The sequence below is a fragment of the Cnephaeus nilssonii genome (assembly GCF_951640355.1).
Source record: "Cnephaeus nilssonii genome assembly, chromosome: 4".
Taxonomy (NCBI): Eukaryota; Metazoa; Chordata; class Mammalia; order Chiroptera; family Vespertilionidae; genus Cnephaeus; species Cnephaeus nilssonii.
Window position 1 is genome coordinate 90,701,004 of NC_137075.1, and position 22,142 is coordinate 90,723,145.

General features: G+C 40.7%; 1 protein-coding gene across 14 annotated transcripts in view; it reads left to right on the forward strand.

Annotated features, from left to right (window-relative positions):
- NRXN3 (neurexin 3) overlaps positions 1 to 22,142 on the forward strand; it is a gene marked incomplete at both ends in the record, with an annotated part of 1,469,510 nt that overhangs the window by 394,589 nt on the left and 1,052,779 nt on the right. For all 14 annotated transcript variants that reach the window (XM_079767585.1, XM_079767570.1, XM_079767583.1 and 11 more), the window contains one exon: positions 20,166 to 20,604. In XM_079767585.1, the coding sequence (XP_079623711.1) occupies positions 20,166 to 20,604 (439 nt within the window). The remainder of the gene's footprint in view (positions 1 to 20,165; positions 20,605 to 22,142) is intronic.

The window sequence follows — 22,142 nt, forward strand, 5'->3', positions numbered from 1 at the left end:
TACACTTGTGTAAATATAAATATTAATATTAATATAAATACAAATCCCATGTAATAAAAGAGCAATATGCAAATTGACCATACCTCCGCTATACCCACAAGCTACTCCCACCAGCCAATCAGGAGCGAGTATGCAAATTAACCCAACCAAGATGGCTGCAGCTACAGAGCGAACAGGAGGCTTGGGTTTCCCTGGCAATGGAGGAAGCCAAGCTTCCTGCACTCCCTGGCCAGCCCTTGCCTCCATTCAAGGCTACAAAGTTTCAATTATAGAAGATAAATAAATCCCAACAAAAATGGTGGCAGCCACAGAGCTGGAGAGAGCAGGAGGCTTGGGTTGCCCCCAGTCATGGAGGAAGCCAAGCTTTCCACCTGCCCTGGCCTCCGCTCAAGGCTACAAAGTTTCAATTATAGTAGATAAATAAATCCCAGATACCAGGGCCTCCACTTGGGTCACCGAGGGGTGTGGCCGGCCTGAAAAACACCACAGGCCCCTCACCCAGGCCGCCCCATGCCCTAAGGGAACCCCCACCCTGATCTGGGATGCCCTTCAGGGCAAACCAGCTGGCCCCCACCTGTGCACCAGGCCTCTATCCTAGCTAATAAGAGTAATATGCAAATTGACCATCACTCCAACACACAAGATGGCTGCCCCCATGTGGACACAAGATGGCCGCCACAAGATGGCCAGCAGGGGAGGGCAGTTGGGAGGGACCAGGCCTGCAAAGGAGGTCAGTTGTCGGCGATCAGGCCAAAAGGGGAGAGCAGTTGAGAGGGACCAGGCTTGCAAAGGAGGGCAGTTGGGGGCAATCAAACCTGCAGGGAAGGGCAGTTGGGGGCAATCAGGCTGGCAGGGGAGCAGTTAGCCATCAATCAGGCTGGCAGGGGAGTGGTTAGGGGGTGATCTAGCTGGCAGGCAGAAGTGCTTAGGGGCAATCAGGAAGGCAGGTAGGTGAGCAGTTCGGAGCCAGCAGTCCTGGGTTGTGAGAGGGATGTCCGACTGCCCGTTTCGGCCCGATCCCAATAGGATCAGGCCTAAACGGACAGTTGGACATGCCTCGAGGTGTCCCAGATTGGAGAGGGTGCAGGCTGGGCTGAGGGAAACACTCCTCCCCCCCCCCCCACCGTGCCTGAATTTTGTGCACTGGGCCTCTATTATAAACATAAACATAAACATAAACATAAACATAAACATAAACATAAACATAAACATAAACATAAACATAAACACATAATATAATGTAAACAATCAAAATCAACAATCCCTAAAGTCTAAAGACTTGAAAACCCCAAAGGACTCTGAAGACTCAGCAGGACCATTGATGCTTGGGAACTAGAAATATGGGGAAGGCTTGCAGAATTTCTGTAGTTCACTTCTAGCTCCCTGGAAATTACTTTATGCTGATATCAGCGAACAACAACAGTAAATGTCCTGGCTTTCATATAGCTTATTATCTGGTAAGTAGAAATAAAGAGCAGGTAAATACATATAAACTATAGGTGGTAATATAAATGCTATGAGATGAGGAAACAAAATAAAGCAGAAGGAGCAAAAGATAATAGAGATCCATTGTAGATAGTTGAGTTGGTAGGGAGATGAGGCTTGCTTGATAAGAAGTTCAAAGACCAGCAAATACAAAGTCCTGAGGAGTAGGTGTTTGTTGAATTCAAGGGATATAAAATAGAATGAATTCAGGGAGACCAAAGTTAGGTACAGCCTTTAAGCCATAGTAAAGAGTTGGAATTTTATTATGATTACAAGGAAATATCACAGGGTCCTTAATAGCAGGGGAGTGACTGATCTGAAATTAGAAAAAAATCCCTCTGATTTGTCTATGGAGGATGGACCAGAATGTGCACCAGTAGAGACAGAAGATAGGTAGGTGGCTGTTCCTGCCATCCAGGCAAGAAAATATAGTAGTGTGGACCAGGATAGGAGCAATGGAGATGGTAAGAAGTGGTAGGATATGGGATATATATTGGAGGTAGAGTCAGTAGCATTTATTGATGATTCAGATGTTGGCTGTAAGAGGTAAGTAATTGATGATATCTTTATTAGTCAAGGGAATCTTGGTTGTGTTGTGGCAACAAACTACTCCAAAATATCAGAGTCTTAAAACAAAAGAGGTTAAATTTTCTCACTCACATGTCATATCCTTTGTGTGTTGGATAGTGGTTTGATATTTTTAAAATTGTCCTCTCTCTGGGACATGGGATGACAAGGTAGCCTACCACTAGAACATTGAAAAAGGAAAAGAGAAATTTAGAGGATTTATATTAGAAACAATTGAATGTTTGGCCTGGAAATGACACATATCATTTCTAATTGGCCAAAAGTATCACATAGCTCCACCTACCACAGGGTGGCCAAGAAATACAATCCTATCTTGTGCCAGGGAGGCAAAGGGTCAGAATTACTCAGACAGCCACACTGATGACTCCATGATATCTTCCAGGTTTAGATAACTGGTAGTAACAGCATCCAAGTGGGGATGCTTGAGAAGAGTAGGCTTGTGGAAGGTGAAATCAATATTTCTGTTTTTAGTCATATTTAGTTTAAAAGCTTTTTCAGCAAAAATGTCAAGACAGTTGGGAATATAAGTCTGATGATTTGAGGGAATCTATAGCTAGAGATATAAATTTGAGCATCAACAAAATATATATGATATTTTAAGTAATGGGATTCACAGGGTATAGTTGGAATAAAGAAGGGGGCCAAAGATAGAATTCTGGGGTTCTCCACAAGTAGAGGTCTTATAGTGGAGGAGCCAACAAAAGAAACTGAGAGAGATTATAATGGTGGAGACGCAGGGAAGTACGGGATCTTAAGATATACTGAGATGTAAATCTTGCAAGAGGAAGATTGCACTGAAAGGTCAAGGGGAATGAAAATTAATCATGGGTTCTGTCAATCTTTTGGTCACTCTTGTGGTGTGTTATGGGGCAAATACACCAATTTAAAGTGGATTGAGGATGGAATGATAAGTGTGGAATTGATGAAAGACAACTTTTGGAAGAGCTTTTTTTTTTGTAATCAGAACAGTCAAGTGGGTTTGATAGTGAAGAGGGACATGACATCAAGAATATAGGAGGTTGGGGGGTGCAAGTTTGTGAGCAAGATGATGATTTAAATATTTGAAATATTTTCACTTAAGAGAAAGGCAATCAAATAGAAAATACTCAGCTATTGGTTGGAGATATGAGTCTGAACATAAGGAAGAATCACAGCTGGCTTAAATATTTAGACGCTCTCTGCATAGAGAAAAGAGTTGGAAATGGGAATGTGATGAGCTACAACAGAAAAAGTGCAGAGCAAAAGGAGTGGAGAGATCAAGGGTGAGCCTTAGCGAACACACACATTAACAGAATCTGGAGAAGAAAGAGTAGCTAGTTAAGAAATAGGAGAAAATAGGTTGAGTAGATTATAAGTCATAGAAATCAAAGAAAGAAAGTTTTACTATCTTTTCAAGAAGTTTTTCTTCAAGTTCTGTGTTCTCATAAATATGTAGTCCATATTCTATACTTTCAGGACAAATTTGAAGTAGACTCTATTATAGTTGATTAAATATATAGACCAAGAATGGTGAAACACTTAGGATAATGTTGTTGTTTTTAACTTCCAATAAATGGAATTGATACTCTTCTATTCTTTTCGATATTGTTTCCTTTCCTTATTTTGAAAATTATCTAAAGATGATTTAAAGTGAAGACATTGTTAGTTCCACATTCATCACTGTTTTTTCTTTACCTCCTCTTCCTGCTCCTCTTTCATTATCATTATCATCATCAGCATCATCAGCATCAAAATAATTATCATTACTAGACCCAATTGGATTAGTTATTTTTGTATTTAAATAATCTGGTTAGAATTCCTGAGGGGCATACATGATACTATAGAAGGACATATTGACAACAGTTTGGATTATATGTTGAGTACTTATTGAATGCTTACTTCAAAGATGGACATGATTTCTGCCCTAAGTTCGTTAGTTCAATTGCCTGGGAAAGATAACAGAGAATTATCTGGAGGGGGAAAGAGTACTCAGAGAGGATACAAGAGATTAAGACTACAAATATATAGGGTTGCAGGAATAATTTAGCAGGGCTTCTTCTCTTTTCAGGTTAGTTAGCTGTAAAAAGCATTTGTAGATGGGTAGCCCTAGAATGGAGATGCAGGGTAAAGTGGAGACTATATATATCTTAATATCAACTGTCTCTTCCTTTAAGCTAGAAATAAGGTGGTCTTATGACACTTCTCTGGAGTATAATTTGTTTCATTTCCAGTTCTGGTGGTCTGTTGGATTTCTTGGTCCATACCTCTCTCCCTGCTCCTGCCTTCCTTTCTCTCCAGCATTTCTCACTTCCACTGAATTCCTTTCATCACATGTGACAATATATATATATATATATATATATATATATATATATATATATATTACCTAATAATAGACAAATATGCAAATTGACCATACCTTCGCCATGCCCGCGATTGGCCAGGAGGCGTGGGGGGGCAGGACTCAGGGTGGCCGGGGTGGCCAATTGGGCCAGCGGGACGCTAAGCTCGCATTGCCAGCGGTGGCTCGAGCTCAGCGTCTGTGCCATGGCTGTGCTGCGGCACAGAAGGGGCCTCTGGGGCAGCGAGCTCATGTCCCACTGCGGACCATCGAAAGCGGGGGAGCTGGGTGCCTGTCCGCTGGTGCACCAGGCCTTTCAGAAGCCTCCGCTGTGCTGGAGGCTTCTGAAAGGCCTGGTGCACCAGCGATCAAAAGCAAAAGTGTGGGAGCTGGGTGCCTGTCTGCTCAGGCACCAGGCCTTTCAGAAGCCTTCGCCATGCCAGAGGCTTCTGAAAGGCCTGGTGCACCAGCGGACAGGCACCCAGCTCCCCCGCCATTGAAAGCAAAAGCGTGGGAGCTGGGTGCCTGTCCACTCAGGCACCAGGCCTTTCAGAAGCCTTCGCCAAGCCGGAGGCTTCTGAAAGGCCTGGTGCACCAGCGGACAGGCAACCAGCTCCCCCGTGATCAAAAGCGAAAGCGTGTAGGGGACCCTACACGTGCATGATTCAGTCATGCACTGGGCCTCTAGTATATATGTTACATAGTATATATATATGTTACATAATGATAACAAAAGAAATTGTTGGATATGGAATCAAATATACTTCATAAGAAATTAATACAATGGGCAATGAGGAGGGAAGAATCATCATATAAATCTATAAAAATTTAAAGTTGAGTTGACCACTAACAGAGAAATAAGCAAGTTAAGAGGAGGAATTGATGAGTTTGCTTTTAGACAGGTTGATTTTAAGGATCTACAGTAAATTTTAATTTTAGATAGATGAATTATTCCATCAGACAATCTATTTTGGGGGCCTGGGGCTTTGGAGAGTGTTTAGGGCGGAAATAAAGATGTGCCAGTGAATGAGGTAGATTAGTGAATAGAGGAAAGAAAGCCTTCATCAGATGCTTGGGGAAAGCCTCTATTTAAGAAGATGCTGATAACAGAGGCTGAAAATGAGTCATCAAAGAGTTACTTGGAAAGTTTGCAATCAGGAAACCCAGGAAAGAGAATTTTGAGAAGGGAGTGATAGACAAAAATGTCAGTTACTACACAGATACTGAGTGTTCTACAGATTGATACCCATTTAAATTTAATTAGTAGGCTATTAGTAACCTTATTTCAGAATTATTTACTCATGAGTTAAATATGTTTTATCATGGGAGGCAACAAAATTAAAAAATAGTTTTTTGAATGCTGGTGGACAAGTTGGTAAAAATTCTCTCCTTTTTCATCAGTGGTTAAATAAAATTCAAATTTTACTATTTTTTCTTGGAGCTGTATCCTCTAGCCACACAGCCAAGTAGAATTCAGTGATAGAAGCCAAAGAGATAAAAGAAAAGTGTCTGTATTTATCCCATTACCACTTTTGATATCCTCTGCCTATTATTAGGTATTAAGCAATAGATTTAGGTCACTTATAGATTCAAGTTCATCCCTTGCCTTTTCTTGGCCCTGGATCAAATAGTCTCTTAATTTTCCTTCTTTTATGTGAATTCATAGTTTGAATAAGAGTAAGAGAGCTCTATATAGATCCTAATAATCTTTCAGGAGCTATAGGCCTTGGTGTTGGTACTTTCTTCGGGGCAGCCCATCCCAGGGCCATGAGAGGAGGATGCCACTGTGCATATCTCTCTTCAATCCTTGGACTCTGGTAAGTATAGCAGATAGTCGCTGGTCAAAATTATGTCAGACAGGAAAATAAAGATTTTTCTACCTCTATGATGAAAGAAAATGTAGACAAGGCATGGCCTGAAAATGGCCCATTAGAAATGGACAAAATAATGACCATGTGGAATCAGTGCTTCGAAAGTTCCAGGAAAGGTCCTTGACAAACTCTGGGACCATAAATTTAACTATGTACTATTTGTTTTATTTACATATAGAAGTACTTTACCAGCCATTTAAAAATATTTTTATTGATTTTTAGAGAGAGAGGATGGGAGAGGGAAAAAAAGAAACATTGATGTGAGAGCAGAACATGGATAGGCTGCCTCCTGCACTTCCCACAATGGGGGGTCGGGGGGTGGGGGGCAGGGAGGATCAAGCTTGCCCCTTGGGAATTTGCCCTGACCAGGAATCGAACCAGCAACCTCTCAATGCATGGGATGATGCTCAAACAACTGAGCCACACTAGCATGGACTAGTTTTTGTTTGTTTGTTTGTTTGAAGTGTCAGCACCTCCTTAGGAGGCATTTAATAAAACATTTGATAGTGGTTACTTCCATGCCAGTCCAAAAATGAACTCTACAGTTTAGGAGCCAGAGGTAATAGTGGGTTTTTACCAAGTCTTAGCTTCTTCTTAGGATACCTGTTAGACCTTTGGTGATAGGAAGGTCCCCCAACCACCATATATATTCCCTAGGCTTCTTGAATACTTTCTTGTCCCCTTGATCACTCCAGTTTGGCCTGATTAGATGGTACCAAGCTTTCCACCTACTGATTTAGAGTCCAAAGGAAGTTGATAAATGGAGTGACTACGATTCATATATGCCTCTTCCAGTTTCTGGTAGCTGCCAGCAATCCCTGACTTGTCGCTTCTCCCTCCAATCTCTGCCTCCACCTTCACATTGCCACCTTCTCTGTATGTGTATAATCTTCCTCTGCCTCCTCTTTACAAGGATACAGGTGATTGCATTTGGGGTCCACCCGAATAATACAGGATACTCTCACCTCAAGAACTTAATCACAGTAGCAAAGACCCTTTCAGCAAGGTAACATTTACAGGTTCCTGATATCTTTGAGGAAAATTATTCAGCCTACTGTAGAGACAGATGTCTTTACACCTTTGCAGACTCAAAGTTTTACGCTTCCAGAAACTTGGTTTTACTTAAAGACATACCTCATGAATAAACAACTTCCAAACTGATGGCCCATTTAAAAGAAGCTTGTCAGGAATGGGCTAATTTAGGTCAGTCCCATGCCATTGGACAGGCAGGTGTGGTCACAATCCTAGTCCTCAGTATGAAAGTAAACAATTGGTCCTTATTGAGAAGCTGATTAAGTGACTAGAAGAGCTGGTTGGAGGTCTGAGCAAGTCAGCAAGACAACCAGTTTCTCTTATGTGTCCCCGTTTTGTGTGTATCTTTTCCCAGTTCTGGGGGACAGGTGTGCTCAGCTGGCCTGGCACTCACTCTTCCATGTCCAGCAGTAGCTTTAGTCTTTTGTTTCACCAGGAGAGTCACAAAGGATCTAGGTGATCACTGGGAGGGAAATTGAGGTGGGATCAAGCGAGAGTAGAAGCTCTGGAATACAAGTTTAGAGCAGGGAGTTCACCAATTTTTGAATTAGGTAAGAACTTCAGTATTTGAACTTGGGATGAAGACACTTCATAGCTCCTCTATATCTGTGGTACATATCTCACATGTAACCTAAGGAGGAGCATGGGCCTCAGGAGAGGTCTTCCGCAAGGCTCTCTTGGGTGCTCCTGAGTGTGCTTCCTTCAGTGTGCACACCTGACTGTAACCTGCTAGCCTAAGCCACAGGCAGGGGAAAACTACCTTTTCTAGAGATTTATTTATGATTCAGACCACTGGAGAAGCTGGATTTAAGGAGGGATCTTAAGAAAACAGTTGTTTAGTTTTTTCTGTTATATATAGGGAGGATAATAATAGTTATTGAGTGCACAGGCACTCAAGCCAGACTTACCTGCATTTCATTCTGGCTCCACTACATAATAGCTGTGTGACTACATATAGATCTTAAAATCTTTGATTCCAAAAAATCTCTTTTCTTTAAAATAAGGATAATAGTAACCATCACTTATCATGTGGCAGGGGCTATTGTAGACACTTTGCATATACTTAATCTTCCATATGAAAACCCTATGAGGTAAGTACTGTTATCATCACACTTCAAAGATAAGGAAACTGAGGTACAGAAAGGTTAAGTAACAAGTAGCAAAGCAAGGATTTTTGAACCCAGTTCGTTTGGCTTCAGCAAATGCCTTACTTACTTTATGCTGCCTTTCATGTCTCAGGCTTTTCTGAGTATAAAATAGGGTGGCCATCCATCACAGGTAGTATTAGAAAGTCCTGGGTTACATCTGTTGTCCAAGTGAATTATTAATAGTGCCCTCTTTTTTAAAATATAGTTTTATTGATTTCAGAGAGGAAGAGAGAGGGAGAGAGATAGAAACACCAATGATGAGCATCATTGATTGGTTGCCTCCTGGACACCCCCTAATGGGGATTGAGCCTGCAACCCAGGCATGTGCCCTTGACCAGAAATGAACCTGGGACCCTTCAGAAGCTCTATCCACTGAGCCAAACCAGCTAGGGCAGTGCCCTCTTTTAATCTCAAATGTATCATAGTGTCATGTCTTAGTTTGGATATTTGCCACATGAGGATTAAATAATTATCTGTTAAATACTAAAGATAATGTCGGGCCCAAGAAAAACCCTCCATTAAGGTTAGTTATTGCTACTTCTCCTACTGCTATCACCACCACTACCACTACCACCACCACCACCCACCATCATCCAAGTCTGGGAGGCTTAGAGCTGAAGGTTAACTCAGGTTCTGAAAATACATATCATGGGAGCAATCATTCCCCATTCTCACACCCATCACAGATGTTACTCCCTGGTCATAGCACAGCAATCTTTCCTGCTCTGTGTCCTAGGCAGCCACTCTTAATTGATCAAACTTGACATGTAAAATTAAAATATAAAATTAAAATTATTTGCTCTAGTCAGCTTTTCTCAGTGGTTAGAGCATAAGCCCATGTACTGAAAAGTCATGGCTTTGATTCCAGTCAAGGCACATACCTAGGTTGCAGGCTGGATCCCCGGCCCCATTTGGGACATGTGCAGGAGGCAACCCATCGATATGTCTCTCTTACATTGATGTTTCTGTCTCTGTCTCTCCCCTCCCTTCCACTCTTTCTCAAAATCAATGGAAAGAATATCCCTGGGTGAGGATTATCAGCAACACCAAAAGTTTTAAAATGTTAAAATTATTTGCTTTACTAGTTTTATTAAATGGAAGAATCCAAGATCCTAGTGTATGGAGAATGTGAATTTAAGCTGAGCTAGTGGGTTTCTCCATTTATATAAAACCTTATTTTATTTCCAAAAGTGGTAATGAATTTTGGACCTCTTTAGGTACACTATATCCCTTTTCTACAGTATTCTTCTCTGCCCATTTCTCTATCATTTGCAACTCTAAAAGCATCTTAATTCATAATAATTTTCTACCCCTGCCTATAATTGAATAAAATACACTGAAATACTATAGAAATGGGCATGATAAAAATAAAGAGGAGTGAGTCATAATAGAGATTATAGTTGACACCTAAGATCCATGTCTTAGAAAAGCTATCTTTAAATGTGATTTGTGTAACTGGTAGTGAAATTCATTTAAGGTTGGTTTTGCGTGGCATAAGGGACATCTAGTGGTTATCAAGGTCTCTGCAGATTTACTTAAGGTAATGTAAAGTCATAGTTGTACATACTGGGGCTTAGTACCAGCACCTTGCAAGGGAGCCCCCCAAAAGGGGGGTGACCTCATTTATTGCATGACCATTTATTTTAAAGTTAACAAAAGGTAAAGAAACCTGTTCATTAAAAAAAACACACAACACAACAATTTGAGTACTAGCATTTCCATCTTGTCAGTTTGAAACAACTCTTATTTGTACCAGGTTGGAAATGATTCTGTTATCAAGTACCTGCCAGCTTGGCATATTCTTGTTATCACTTTCCCAACCTTTTCTGATGATTGTAGAGGGACTCTTTGGACCACTTTGAAAAGCCATCCATCTGATTAAAGCCTTTATTAGGCTAAGAAGCAGAGCTTCAAGAAATAGTTTGTAGTTGCTTCTGACAGGCAGAGCCCCTTCTTTGGAAGTAGCCCGGCCATCAGGAAGCTATACAGTGCTGGTCTATGTGTACTTTGTATAAATGAATGGGCTTCACAGTATAAGAGGATGAACTGCAAAGCCCTTGTCTGAACTTGCCTGCTTAGCCCCAGAGTCTTCCAGGAAGTTGCCCATTGGTCAGCACTTCTTAGGCTCATCTACCACTATCCATGGTTCTGAACCCACTGCTCTTAACTTCTAAGCTGTGTAGAACATCAACTTGCTTCCCTCATATGCTACTACTATTTCCAATTAACTATTTTAGACTTCTTGAAGGTTTGGTTTCATTGAATCTTTTTATTGTATTTTTCCAAGTTCTTATACCTTTGGGACTGTCATATAATCTCTTTCTCCAAAAGCTATTTGGCATTCCTATTGCTATCTATCTTCTTTCAGGGTAGTTTGTAGCAGCCAGAAGTTGCTAGCTGTGGCCAAAGCTTCATTGTTTGGGGATTCATTCTTGCTTTTTAATTTTGAGTAGAGATGATAAAGGCTCTGAGGTACCGTTTCAAAATATCCATGTGTTTTCTATGGCAGTCCAAGCTACACTGTCATAAAGAGTTGGACAATAGTCCCTTAGCATATTCCAGAGTGGGAGGCAGTTTTGGTCCTGGGCTTTGTCAGCCAATCTCTTAGAGAATCTTGCTAGAATTTGTGTTTGATCTTTTTCTTCTTCTCCTGTTAGTGCTCTGCCAAGACATATAAGCTAATGACAGCTGTCACTCTGGTGTGCATAACTTTCCATATTGATAGCCTTAAACATTCCTAAGCATGCACACTAGGGAAAACTTCACTAAATATTCAATGATTCCATCACATGGAATCACTTATACATTCTCCTCTTGTAACTTATCAAGCAGAATGAATATAGAGGTTTCTCTCTGCTTGTAGTCCTCAATGACTTAGAGGCGTCCAAAAGTAGCCTTTGTGAGCTTCCTTGCCCTTCTTTCTCCCCATTTTCCACATATTCTTACAAACATGTACTGACTTTGTGTCATGCACTAGGATGGGCATTTAGATACACCAATAAGAAAGACACAATTTCCTTCACTTAAGAAACTCCTAGTCTAAAGAGGAGATAGAAAATTACAGTGCAACATGATAATTTCTGTGGCAGCATTTAGAGCATAGAGCCTTGGGAGAAGAGAGGAGGAAATCAGCTGTGGATGGGAGTGGAATTATGATGAATAAAATTGATGAAGGCTTCCCAAAGGAGGTGGTGTCTAAATTATTCCTCAAATAGTGAGCAGTAGTCATTCAGATAGGTAACTCAGGTAAGGCTTATTCTGGATATGATTTATTGGGAGAATGCAGAACTTTGGAAAGGCTGGCAATGATGAGGTGAAGAGTAGATCAGGGAAAGTTTTTAATGTAATGCTTAAAAGTTTGCAGTTGATTCTGAAATTGATAGAGAATCATTGAAGAGTTTTAAGCAAGGCATGACATGATATCCCCAGAGAAAACAGTGAGATAATTAGAACCATTTTTAGTCCTTGGAATAAAAATAACAGTAGAGTCCTAGTAACTTAGGAAGGTGTCTTTTAAATTTTGTCACCTTTCTAATCAAACTGCTAAAGGCTTTCTTTCTACTCTAATGGTTCCTTTTCCCCAATTGTATAAATAGCTGTATTTTTAGAGCTTTCCATAATCAGGTTCCACCTACTCATTTGATCTTAGTTCCTCTGTTTTGGGACATGTAACTTTCACACTAGTCAGATTGGTGTCTTCATCAAATATTCTAAGACAGGAAGACATGGAGGTGTTCACTGGGTAGGTCTGTTTCATATATAAGCAAATATAAGAAGGGTGTCTATTTACTGAGCTTCCACTACGTGGCTGGCACTTTGTTACACACTGGAAATGCATTGGTTTCCACATCAGAAACACACAGCCTCTGTGTTTAGGAAGTTTACAGTCTAAAGAACCATAGTAGTGTCATTCCTGGCAAGCACAGGGGAGAGAAATACAATCTGAGTCAGGTTTCTACTCATAGGACCTTGTACATTCATTAATTGGAGTGATAAATATATATCACTGGTATATCAATTCTGATATAAAATATATCCCCCCCCCCCTTTAAGTATCCTCTAACACATTCTAAGCATGTTGGTAGCAGGGGTTATACTTCATGTTCCTTGTATCCTCCATGGTGTAGAGCTAAAGGGTATTTAACACATTTCCATTGGTTTTTGTTTTCAACATTATACTACAGCTGGTCAATTTACATTAAATTGGCTTTTTTGTATTAGAGGATAACAAGGGTGGAGAGTAGGTTCACTTCCAGTTCCATCTCTCAGTGACTGGTGGCAACTTCCTAGGTCATTGCCTTGAGAAGAATCCTGAGGCTGCATCTGAGTTTAATGGGAAAGGGAGTAGAATAGAATGTCATCAATTAACAATAAATGCCATTTGCCAGGAAGGAAGAGGAGAGACACATACTTGCCAGCATGGCTCTAAGACATGGGAGAGTTTTTCATCCAGGTATGGCTAGAGAATCATCTGGCAAATGTTTTTAGATTCTCTAGAAATATGTTTCATGATCCATTGACAAGGCCTTTCTTGGAGAACTATGGCCCATACATGCCAGTTCATGTCTTATTTATTTGCCTGGGTTTATCTATATCAAGTCTCACATCTGTCAATACCACGTTCTTGCATCATGCATTTAGTAGAAGTCTAGTAGGCTTTGCTTGGATGACCAAGTCTGCATTAACAAATCTTATCTTCTGTAATAGACTGAACCTTTATAGTATCCTGACTACCCCACAAACTTGATTGCTGATTTTTTCCTATGAGATACATGGACATATGGCAGACTGTTCTTGATTAGCCTTTTTAACTACATAAAAGTCCTAAGAAAGTTCTTGAGAATAAAAATGATACCTTCACTATAATTGTGCCAAGCGTTGGGAATCATTCTCAGCCTGTTACCATCTGTAATTGAACAGAAACCTATCTGATCATTTCCCTTTCATGAAGAATCCATCAAGAAAACAAGTGTTTGTCTAAGTTTTGAGCATACGTGATAATGACCTGCATTGTTAGCAAGGCTGTTGGGCTAGCATACGTGGCCCTTTGGCTCATGGGGATGGAGTAACTGATGTTGCACAGCTCTCTCTCTCTCTCTCTCTCTCTCTCTCTCTCTCTCTCTCTCTCTCTCTCTCTCTCTCTCATACCTGGTGCCCAGAAGACTAGATACTTCCTTCAAAATGAGGAAGGGACTGAGGACTTTCCTGGTTCAACATCATTTTGCCTGGATTTTTTCTGTACCTCCAGCTTGCCTTATGTTCCCTTTTTTTCTTTTCCTGGCCATTCTTTTATATATGGGACCATATTCATAGATCAGAGATTAAAAACTGGTGGTCCTTGGTGATAGAAATCAGATCTATTATGTTTGACCCACAGAGTGTTGATCACACAACATTAAAAGTTAATTAACTGCCAACATTCTATTTTTTTCAACTTTATCTGTAGTTTTTTTCACCTTTATTTGGGACTCTAGAACTTAGACATTTTTTGGCTTCTGCCTGCAAATCTGAAACTAAGTCCAATTTTCTGTTTCTGGTGCTTAGTTTTTCTCTTTGGTGGATCCGACCACTGTTAACAGAATTAAAGCATGAAAATGCTGGTATCTGTGGTATGTAGTAGTTGGGACTTTGGGCCCCAGGTTGGATGTCAGCTGCAGCTCAGCAGGCAGTTAGTTTACTGACCCCTGTTAGCAAGACCGTAGATGCAGATGTGGCCCTGGCCATGCCAAACATTAGGTTCTTCTGATTTTGGAAGCTAAGAGGACCATCTGCTGCCACATTTGTGCTTGGACTTCACTGCTGGAGTTTGGTCAGTGGCACTGTGATAGAAAATGATGTTAATGATAATGAATCCTAAATCTGTGCAGAAATATAGGGTGTGTGTGTGTGTGTGTGTGTGTGTGTGTGTGTGTGTGTGAAAGAGAGAGAGAGAGAGAGAGAGAGAGAGAGAGAGAGAGAGAGAGAGAGAGAGAGAAGGAATGGCCATAGGCATTGATATGTATTATAAATTCCACTGTCTCTTGAGTTGATAGACGGTTTAGAGCTTATCCTCATAGAGAATATTATCTTTCTGATGACACCATGCCAGGCTAACCTGTCTGTTGCTTTAGTTCTGGCTTTTCACAGAAAATAACAACATTAATAGTGATAACTACCATTTACTGAGTGCCTATGAAGGGTCAGAAACTGTGTGAGTTGCTTTTTTATGTGATAATATTATCCCATTCATTCCTTACAATCCTGTGAAGTGAGACTTGTTCTTCACATTCTGCAGGTGAAGAACCTGAGCTGAGATCAGTTAAATATTTTGCCCAAGGTCACATAGCTGGCAAGGGCAAAGCAGGACTCAAACCCTGGTTAATGAGACTGCAAAGTCTATGACCTTAACCACTGCCCTATGCTGCCACTGGAGTTGGACATCTAATTTAATGAAGATATAAGCATTTATTAAGAATTGGTACAGCATGATACTATTTCAGTTTTTAAAAGTGTAATGCATAGCTCAACCAGCATGGCTCAGTGGTAGAGTATCAACCTATGAACCAGGAGATCATGGTTCAATTCCTGGACAGGGCACATGCCTGAGTTGTATGCTGGATCCCCAGTGGGAATGTGCAGGAGGCAGCCAATCAATGATTCTCTCTCTGAAATCAATAAAAAATATTTTAAAAAGTGTAATGCATAGTTTTTGGTGATAAGGTATTTTGTAATGACAAGACATGTGCTTATTTAAAGATAACAAAGTAGAGAGTTTTGAGTGACAAAGGAGTGCAGCAGACAGTTCATAGAAGGGGAAATCACAGCTGACCAGAGTCATCAGTTGCTGAGGGACAGAGGGGAAGTGGGATAGAGAAAGTAGGATGTATGATTGTGTGGCTACCCCAGAAGCAAGATTCTTTCACAGTGCTTTTTACTTATTTCCCCTGAGTAGGAATGTTACACATTAATATTATTAGCACAAAAGTTTAGCTAGAAGCTGCACCATCCTGAAAGCTGAAGAGAAAAGGCTCATTTCATTATCTATTGTCAAAAGATTAAATTTGGGTGAGAGGCAGATACATATTTGTCTTTTGTTTGTTGTATTCAAACTGCTCCACACATAGGTATAAATTTGAAAAGCTTTATTGGGATTTGGAGTCAATGCTGTTCCACATCAAGGGACCTGACACTGGCTTTACACCATTCTGTTTTGGCTTACCTAGACACTCAAGTGAATGTCCCCCAGCGTCCTGACCTTTAAACATGCTCCACTGACCTGGATCAGCACAATGGTGCTCAGTCATGAAATCATGGACCTATAAATGATGGTCTTACAAGCAGACCTGGTGGTTCTTATTGAAATTGTCCTATATGTAGACCCACAGAGAATTAAATATGCTTTAAAAATAAGAGAAAAGAAAGCCCAGCTGGTAAACCTCCTGTTCCTTGACAGGAGAAATAGTACTGAGCAGCCATCTGGACACTGCAGGGCACATGCCCACACTCCCTTTTTCTGGTTCCCTTACTGGAGTGCATAGGGATGTGGCATTTACAACCGAATACATGGAGACATGTTCTCAGGAAGCCCAGAACAGAGTGGCCTGGGATAAGATGGAAGAGGGAAAAAAAAATACTTTTGTGAGCTGGGAATATCTCTACCCATTAGATTCATTCTATTGGACCTGCCACATAGCTCAGGCATCATGGAAGAGTTTAATGTAAAAAGCACATCATGTAAATTAGAATAGTTTTCTTTTCCAATCATGGAAAATGGTTTTGGCAATAGGGCAGACAGCTTCATTACTGGCAGGCAATATAAGGATTCTGTTTATCAAATGGCAGGGATCAGCAAGGACAGAGTAGCCAGCAAGGGCCTGGAATGGGTTTGAATGTAGATCCTGATGACAGGGCACTGTTTAAAGAGTTTGAGAGAAGAGGAAGACACTGTATCCTGGGAAACTTGGGGAGCAAATATGAAGAAGCCTTATACCTGAAATTATAGAGATGCCTCTGAGGTAACTTGGAGGTGCTGGTAAACTTGTGCATGACCAATGGCCATGGTCCTCACTGGACAGGTTGAAAAGATGCAGAGGTTAACCTACTGCAGCAAGAGAGATGTGAAAACTGTATATATATATAGATATATAGATATATAGATATATAGATATATAGATATATAGATATATAGATATATAGATATATAGATATATAGATATATAGATATATAGATATATAGATATATAGATATATAGATATATAGATATATAGATATATAGATATATAGATATATACACACACAAGTAATATATATAGGAAATAGATAAAGAGCTCACCTTCCAAGAACATTTTTTGATAAATCTGGTTATCTTTGGCCAGTTTTTGGCCCTGATTTTCTTGCCTGTCTTTCAAAAAAATCTGCATTCTTGTTACTCACCTTATGTTCCCATCTCTACTATGTAGCCTTCTTATAAAATAATTCCTCTTCATAAGACTCTGCATTCCTTTCCTTTAAAAGGCCTTTTCCTTTTTTATTCCTGCCTCCTGTAGGGATACATGAGCTCTCTTTCCATTTATCTTTCAATGGAGCCAAGTCTCTGTCTGTCCCATTGGGATGAGCGATTGTTATGCATTAATAATTAACCTTTACAAGGAGCTATAATCTTCCCAGGCATTTAGCCCAATGCAGAGAAAACCAAAGTTTGGTTATGACAGAGAGATCTCACATTCTGGGGCATAATAGTGGTGGTTAGAAAGAAGAAGCTGCCAGTCATTAAACTTTTATTTTCTGGTTCACTCACTGGAGAGATTGCTAAGGATTCTATAGTCTCCCCTTTGCACATAGTCAGTCCAGTATAGGGAAAATAGGAATTCAGCTGTTGAACTGGGAAGTTGGACATGCATGACTTTGCACATAAGGTTAAAAATGAGCTTCATGGGAGCTGCTAGTGGGACCTCAATTGGAGTGTTCACAGTGATAAGGCATATGGATTCTGGAGTTCAACTCCATGGGTTCAAGTCCAGTTCTGCTACTTACCAGCTGTGTGACTGTGGACTGGTTCCTTAACTGTTCTCTGTGTTTCTGCATCAGTAAACTGGGGGAATGATGAGGATATTTCAAATGGGTGCTGTAAGCATCTAATGGCTTCAGATCCTTGGCATAGTGCCTGGTAGTAGGTGCTCAGGAAATATGAATATCATTATTATTTTCAGTGTTATTGACTATGGTTAGGCCCCTGGTCAAGGTCATTTAATAGGTGAGACATTTTTAATTCTTTGATATTAGCTACATATTAAAAGGCAGACAGCTCTGCTTGAATCTCTCCTGGTGATAGCGGAGAGAAGGAAAACAGAAGTATAGCTGGATGTTAGGGATTAAATGATAGGTACTGGAATGACTCAACCAATTAACTTATCACTGAGATGGATTCTCAGACTATTTTCAACCTCTAACTCTTGTTATTTTACTGAAAATGGACATAATAGTACAATCTTCTCTGATCTTTCTTTGGAAAGGATAAAATCAGATGAATAACAAATACAACCACCACCCACAAAATAGCTGGTATTTTTATACCATTACTATGTGCCATTTCTAAGTGCTTTACGCATATTAACTCATTTCATACTTATAAAGTCATTTACTCCTATGTTCCCATTTTCACAGGAGAAAACAGTAGATAAATTAAAAAAGTTTGCCAAGATCATATAGCTTGTAAGTAGTGGATGTGGGATTTGAACTTAAATTTAAATCTGGATCTTAACTTAGAATTTGAATGAGATAATGTACAGGGCATAGCACAGAGGTTGTCATAATCAGTGCGCTAATGTTGGCCCCTTTACCTTCCAATTTGTTTCTCTATTTATTATATGCATGTGGGAATTGCTTAGAGATCAGAGGTCTAGGGCACTGATCCATCCCAGGACACGGCATAAAAATTCAGTTCTAGTAGAAACAAAATCATTTTGAAACTCTGATTTGGGGGAATAAAATCATTCTCTACTTTTATGTGGATTATACCACCTTTAGAAAGTCATAATATATTTGTTTATATTTTAAGGTGTTTCATTCCTGGTGGTAGAGGGGTGGGGGGTGAGGCCAGTGAGAGGGAGGTGCCAGGCCGGCCAAGGCGGGTGCCAAAGGGGCCGGCGGGGGGGGGGGGGGCGATCACCCCTCCAGTCGCCCCGCAGATTAGCCCTAATCGCTGGCCAGGCCTAGGGAACATACCCGTGCATGAGTTTTGTGCACCAGGCCTCTGGTGTGTGTGTGTGTGTGTGTGTGTGTGTGTGTGTGTGTGTGTGTGTATGTGTGGGTGGGGGCTGGCTGGTTTGCCCTGAAGGGTGTCCTGGATCAGGGTGGGGGTTCCCTTGGGGTGTCAGGTGGTTTGGGCGAGGGGCCTGTGATGGTTTGCAGGCCAGCCATGCCCCCTGGTGACCCAAGCATAGGCTGGAAGCAGGTATCTGGGATTTATTTATCTTCTATAATTGAAACTTTGTAGCCTTGAACAGAGGCCAGGGCAGGCCAGGGCAGCGGGGAGCTTGGCTTCCTCCATCGCCCAGGGCAACCCAAGCCTCTGGCTGGCTCCAGCTCCGTGGCTGCAGCCATCTTTGTTGGGATTTATTTATCTTCTATAATTGAAACTTTGTAGCCTTGAGAGGAGGCCAGGGCAGGCCAGGGAGGGTGGGAAACTTGGCTTCCTCTCTCACCAGGGGCAACCCAAGGCTCCTGCTTGCTCCAGCTCCGTGGCCTCCACCATCTTGGTTGGGTTAATTTGCATACTTGCTCCTGATTGGCTGGTGGGCATGGCTGGTGGGTGTAGCACAGTTACGGTCAATCTGCATGTTTCTCTTTTATTAGATAGGAGATATATTATATATATATATATATATATATATATATATATATATATATATATATATATATAAAATCTGGCTACTCAATATATATATATATATCACACCATGTGCAAAGAAACACAGATCTCCTTCTCCACCATCTCTTAATAAACATTTTATTTAAGCAATAGAGCCACATAGTTAAAACAATAAAATATAATAGCCTATTGTGAAAAGTAAGTCTCCCTCCCATGCCTGAAAATTAATCTGAAAAATCCTTTCCCTAGTGACAATTTTATAGTTTCTTATGTTTTCTTCCAAAGATGTTTTATGCATTATGAACATATATACCTATAACACTCCCCAACACACACAGTTTACACAATGATAGCATAAGGCATGCTCTAATCTGTTCCTTGCTAATGTCACTTACCAATATTACTTGGAGAGCATCCACATCAAAATTGGGAGCACTACCTGATTTCTAAGGGCTGCTTAATATTCCATCATAAGGATGTGCCAGTCTATTATTGATAGTCATTTAGGTTGTTTTTGGTCTTTTACAAAGGACACATCAGTAAATATCTTTGTATGCACATAATTGTATCTGTACAACTTAATACTTGTTGACTTCTTCTTGTAAGCTTATATTGCATAACTTTATGACAATACAAATATTGACCAGAAGCGGACAAAAGGGATATAATGGAAATATAGGTTATTCAGGACTTGTGTATGTCCTAGAGGTTTTTTTGGTGCTTTTACAAATGCTATGTCTCACGTTTCTCATGTTTCAGACTATTGTGTCCTGCAGCCTCTTCTTGGGCCTTTTTCCTGGATGCCCAAGGAGTGATGGATGGTTACCATTTGCAAGATTGATTCATATGGCACTCATTTGGCTTTTGACAGGTTGTTTATAAGAATAATGACATCCGTCTGGAGCTGTCTCGCCTGGCCAGGATTGGGGATACCAAGATGAAAATCTATGGTGAAGTTGTATTCAAGTGTGAGAATGTGGCCACACTGGACCCCATCAACTTCGAGACCCCAGAGGCTTATATAAGTTTGCCCAAATGGAACACCAAACGCATGGGTTCCATCTCCTTTGACTTCCGCACCACTGAGCCAAATGGCCTGATCCTCTTCACTCATGGCAAGCCCCAAGAGAGGAAGGATGTTCGGAGCCAGAAGAACACCAAAGTGGACTTCTTTGCCGTGGAACTCCTTGATGGCAATCTGTACCTGCTGCTGGACATGGGCTCTGGCACCATTAAAGTGAAAGCCACTCAGAAGAAAGCCAACGATGGGGAATGGTACCATGTGGACATTCAGCGAGATGGCAGATCAGGTAGGAAGAGTTGGGGTATGTCATTGAGAACCGAGGAAAGCTCCGGTTTCTTAGTTTGTTTCCTGGCTTTATATTTTTTATTGTAATTTTTGCACTTGCATGATTGTGAATTCTTTTGCTGCTCTCTTTAATGGTTGTTGTAAGATTATGTTTGGAACAAGACACCTGCCTCCTCAAAGGCTCGCATTTTCCTATCATCTCCCCTGTCACTCATTGCACAATCATCTTAGTGATACTGTCAAGACCCTGAAGCTAAGGATGGATTTTCAAGGAGCATTTCCACAGCTACCAAAGCAGCTGTCATGTCACTGGTGTGATGATTCTCCTACCTCTTCTTCTCCTTTTTCTCATCACCATGGAAACCAATTATGACATCACAGGTGCTGCATTACATGATAACTCTGTAGGGTTACCTTCACTGTGTAAAGGTTAATGCAACAATATACTCCCAATGACTGGCAAAAGTCATGTTTCAGGGAAAAATTATGACAAGAAAAGGCAAATCAATTTTTCCTGAAGTCATGTTCAATTTAAAGCCTTCCTTTGGTGTAAAAGCCTATATTTCACTTTTGCTCAGACCTCACTAACTCTCCCTTCCTCTTCATAACCTTTTACTTTTGTTTTAAATGGCTTTGTTTGTTTCTGCAGCCACAGATCAAACAAGCTAGCCCCAGGCAGTACATAGCCACTCTGAAATAGTAACAGAAAGAGAGAGGAGAAAAAAAACAAAAAAAAAACACCCCCCGAAAATCCCCAAACAAAAAACAATACAAACAGAGAGTCTGGAGTTTTTGAATGCCGAATAGCCTGTACAGTTTCCTGTGGATCATGTGGCAACATAGGTCATATTCTGTGCCATCAGAAAGGACATTTCACCTGGAGTGCTAATTAGAGCATTTGAATTTCACACTTATTTCCTGATACTCTATTTAGGTGGTGTTATACTTGAGAAGAGTCTTGGCTATATTTGCCATAGTTTTTAAATATTCACTCCAGACATATCATTTGGACATTGTCTTTCTAGGTGCATTTGACTAACAAAAGAAAGTAATAGGTCTCCCCTAAAAGGCTATAGCCAGGAATGGCTGAGCTTTGAGGATATGGCTTTTCTGCATAATTTCAGAGCTAGAGGGTGATGGTGATGAGCAATGCTGCCCTTAGGAGGAGCTGGATGGGTTTTGTGGGGAGGGCAGACGGGTGGCAGATTGCCGCTCTAGATGGTTTATTGCCCAGTAGGATGCTTTATTGATTGTCTGAAATCTGATCAGAACAAGGAGGCATCAAATTAAATGTGCTTTTTGAGCAGGAATGAACTGTTTGTGCTTTTTTAACAGAAAAATACACCAAAAAAATTTCTTTGGAGGCTGAATTTTTCTTTCTTTCTCTCTCTCAGTTTATCCTTAAACTGTCAGCAGTGGCAGAGTTAGAAAGCTGTCCCAGAATTATAAAGGAAATACTCCTGTTGGTTTTTAAAACCAAGCATTTTGGGTCTCAGGAGTTGGGTCATGGTTGATGGGTTTCATGATTGACTAACTCAG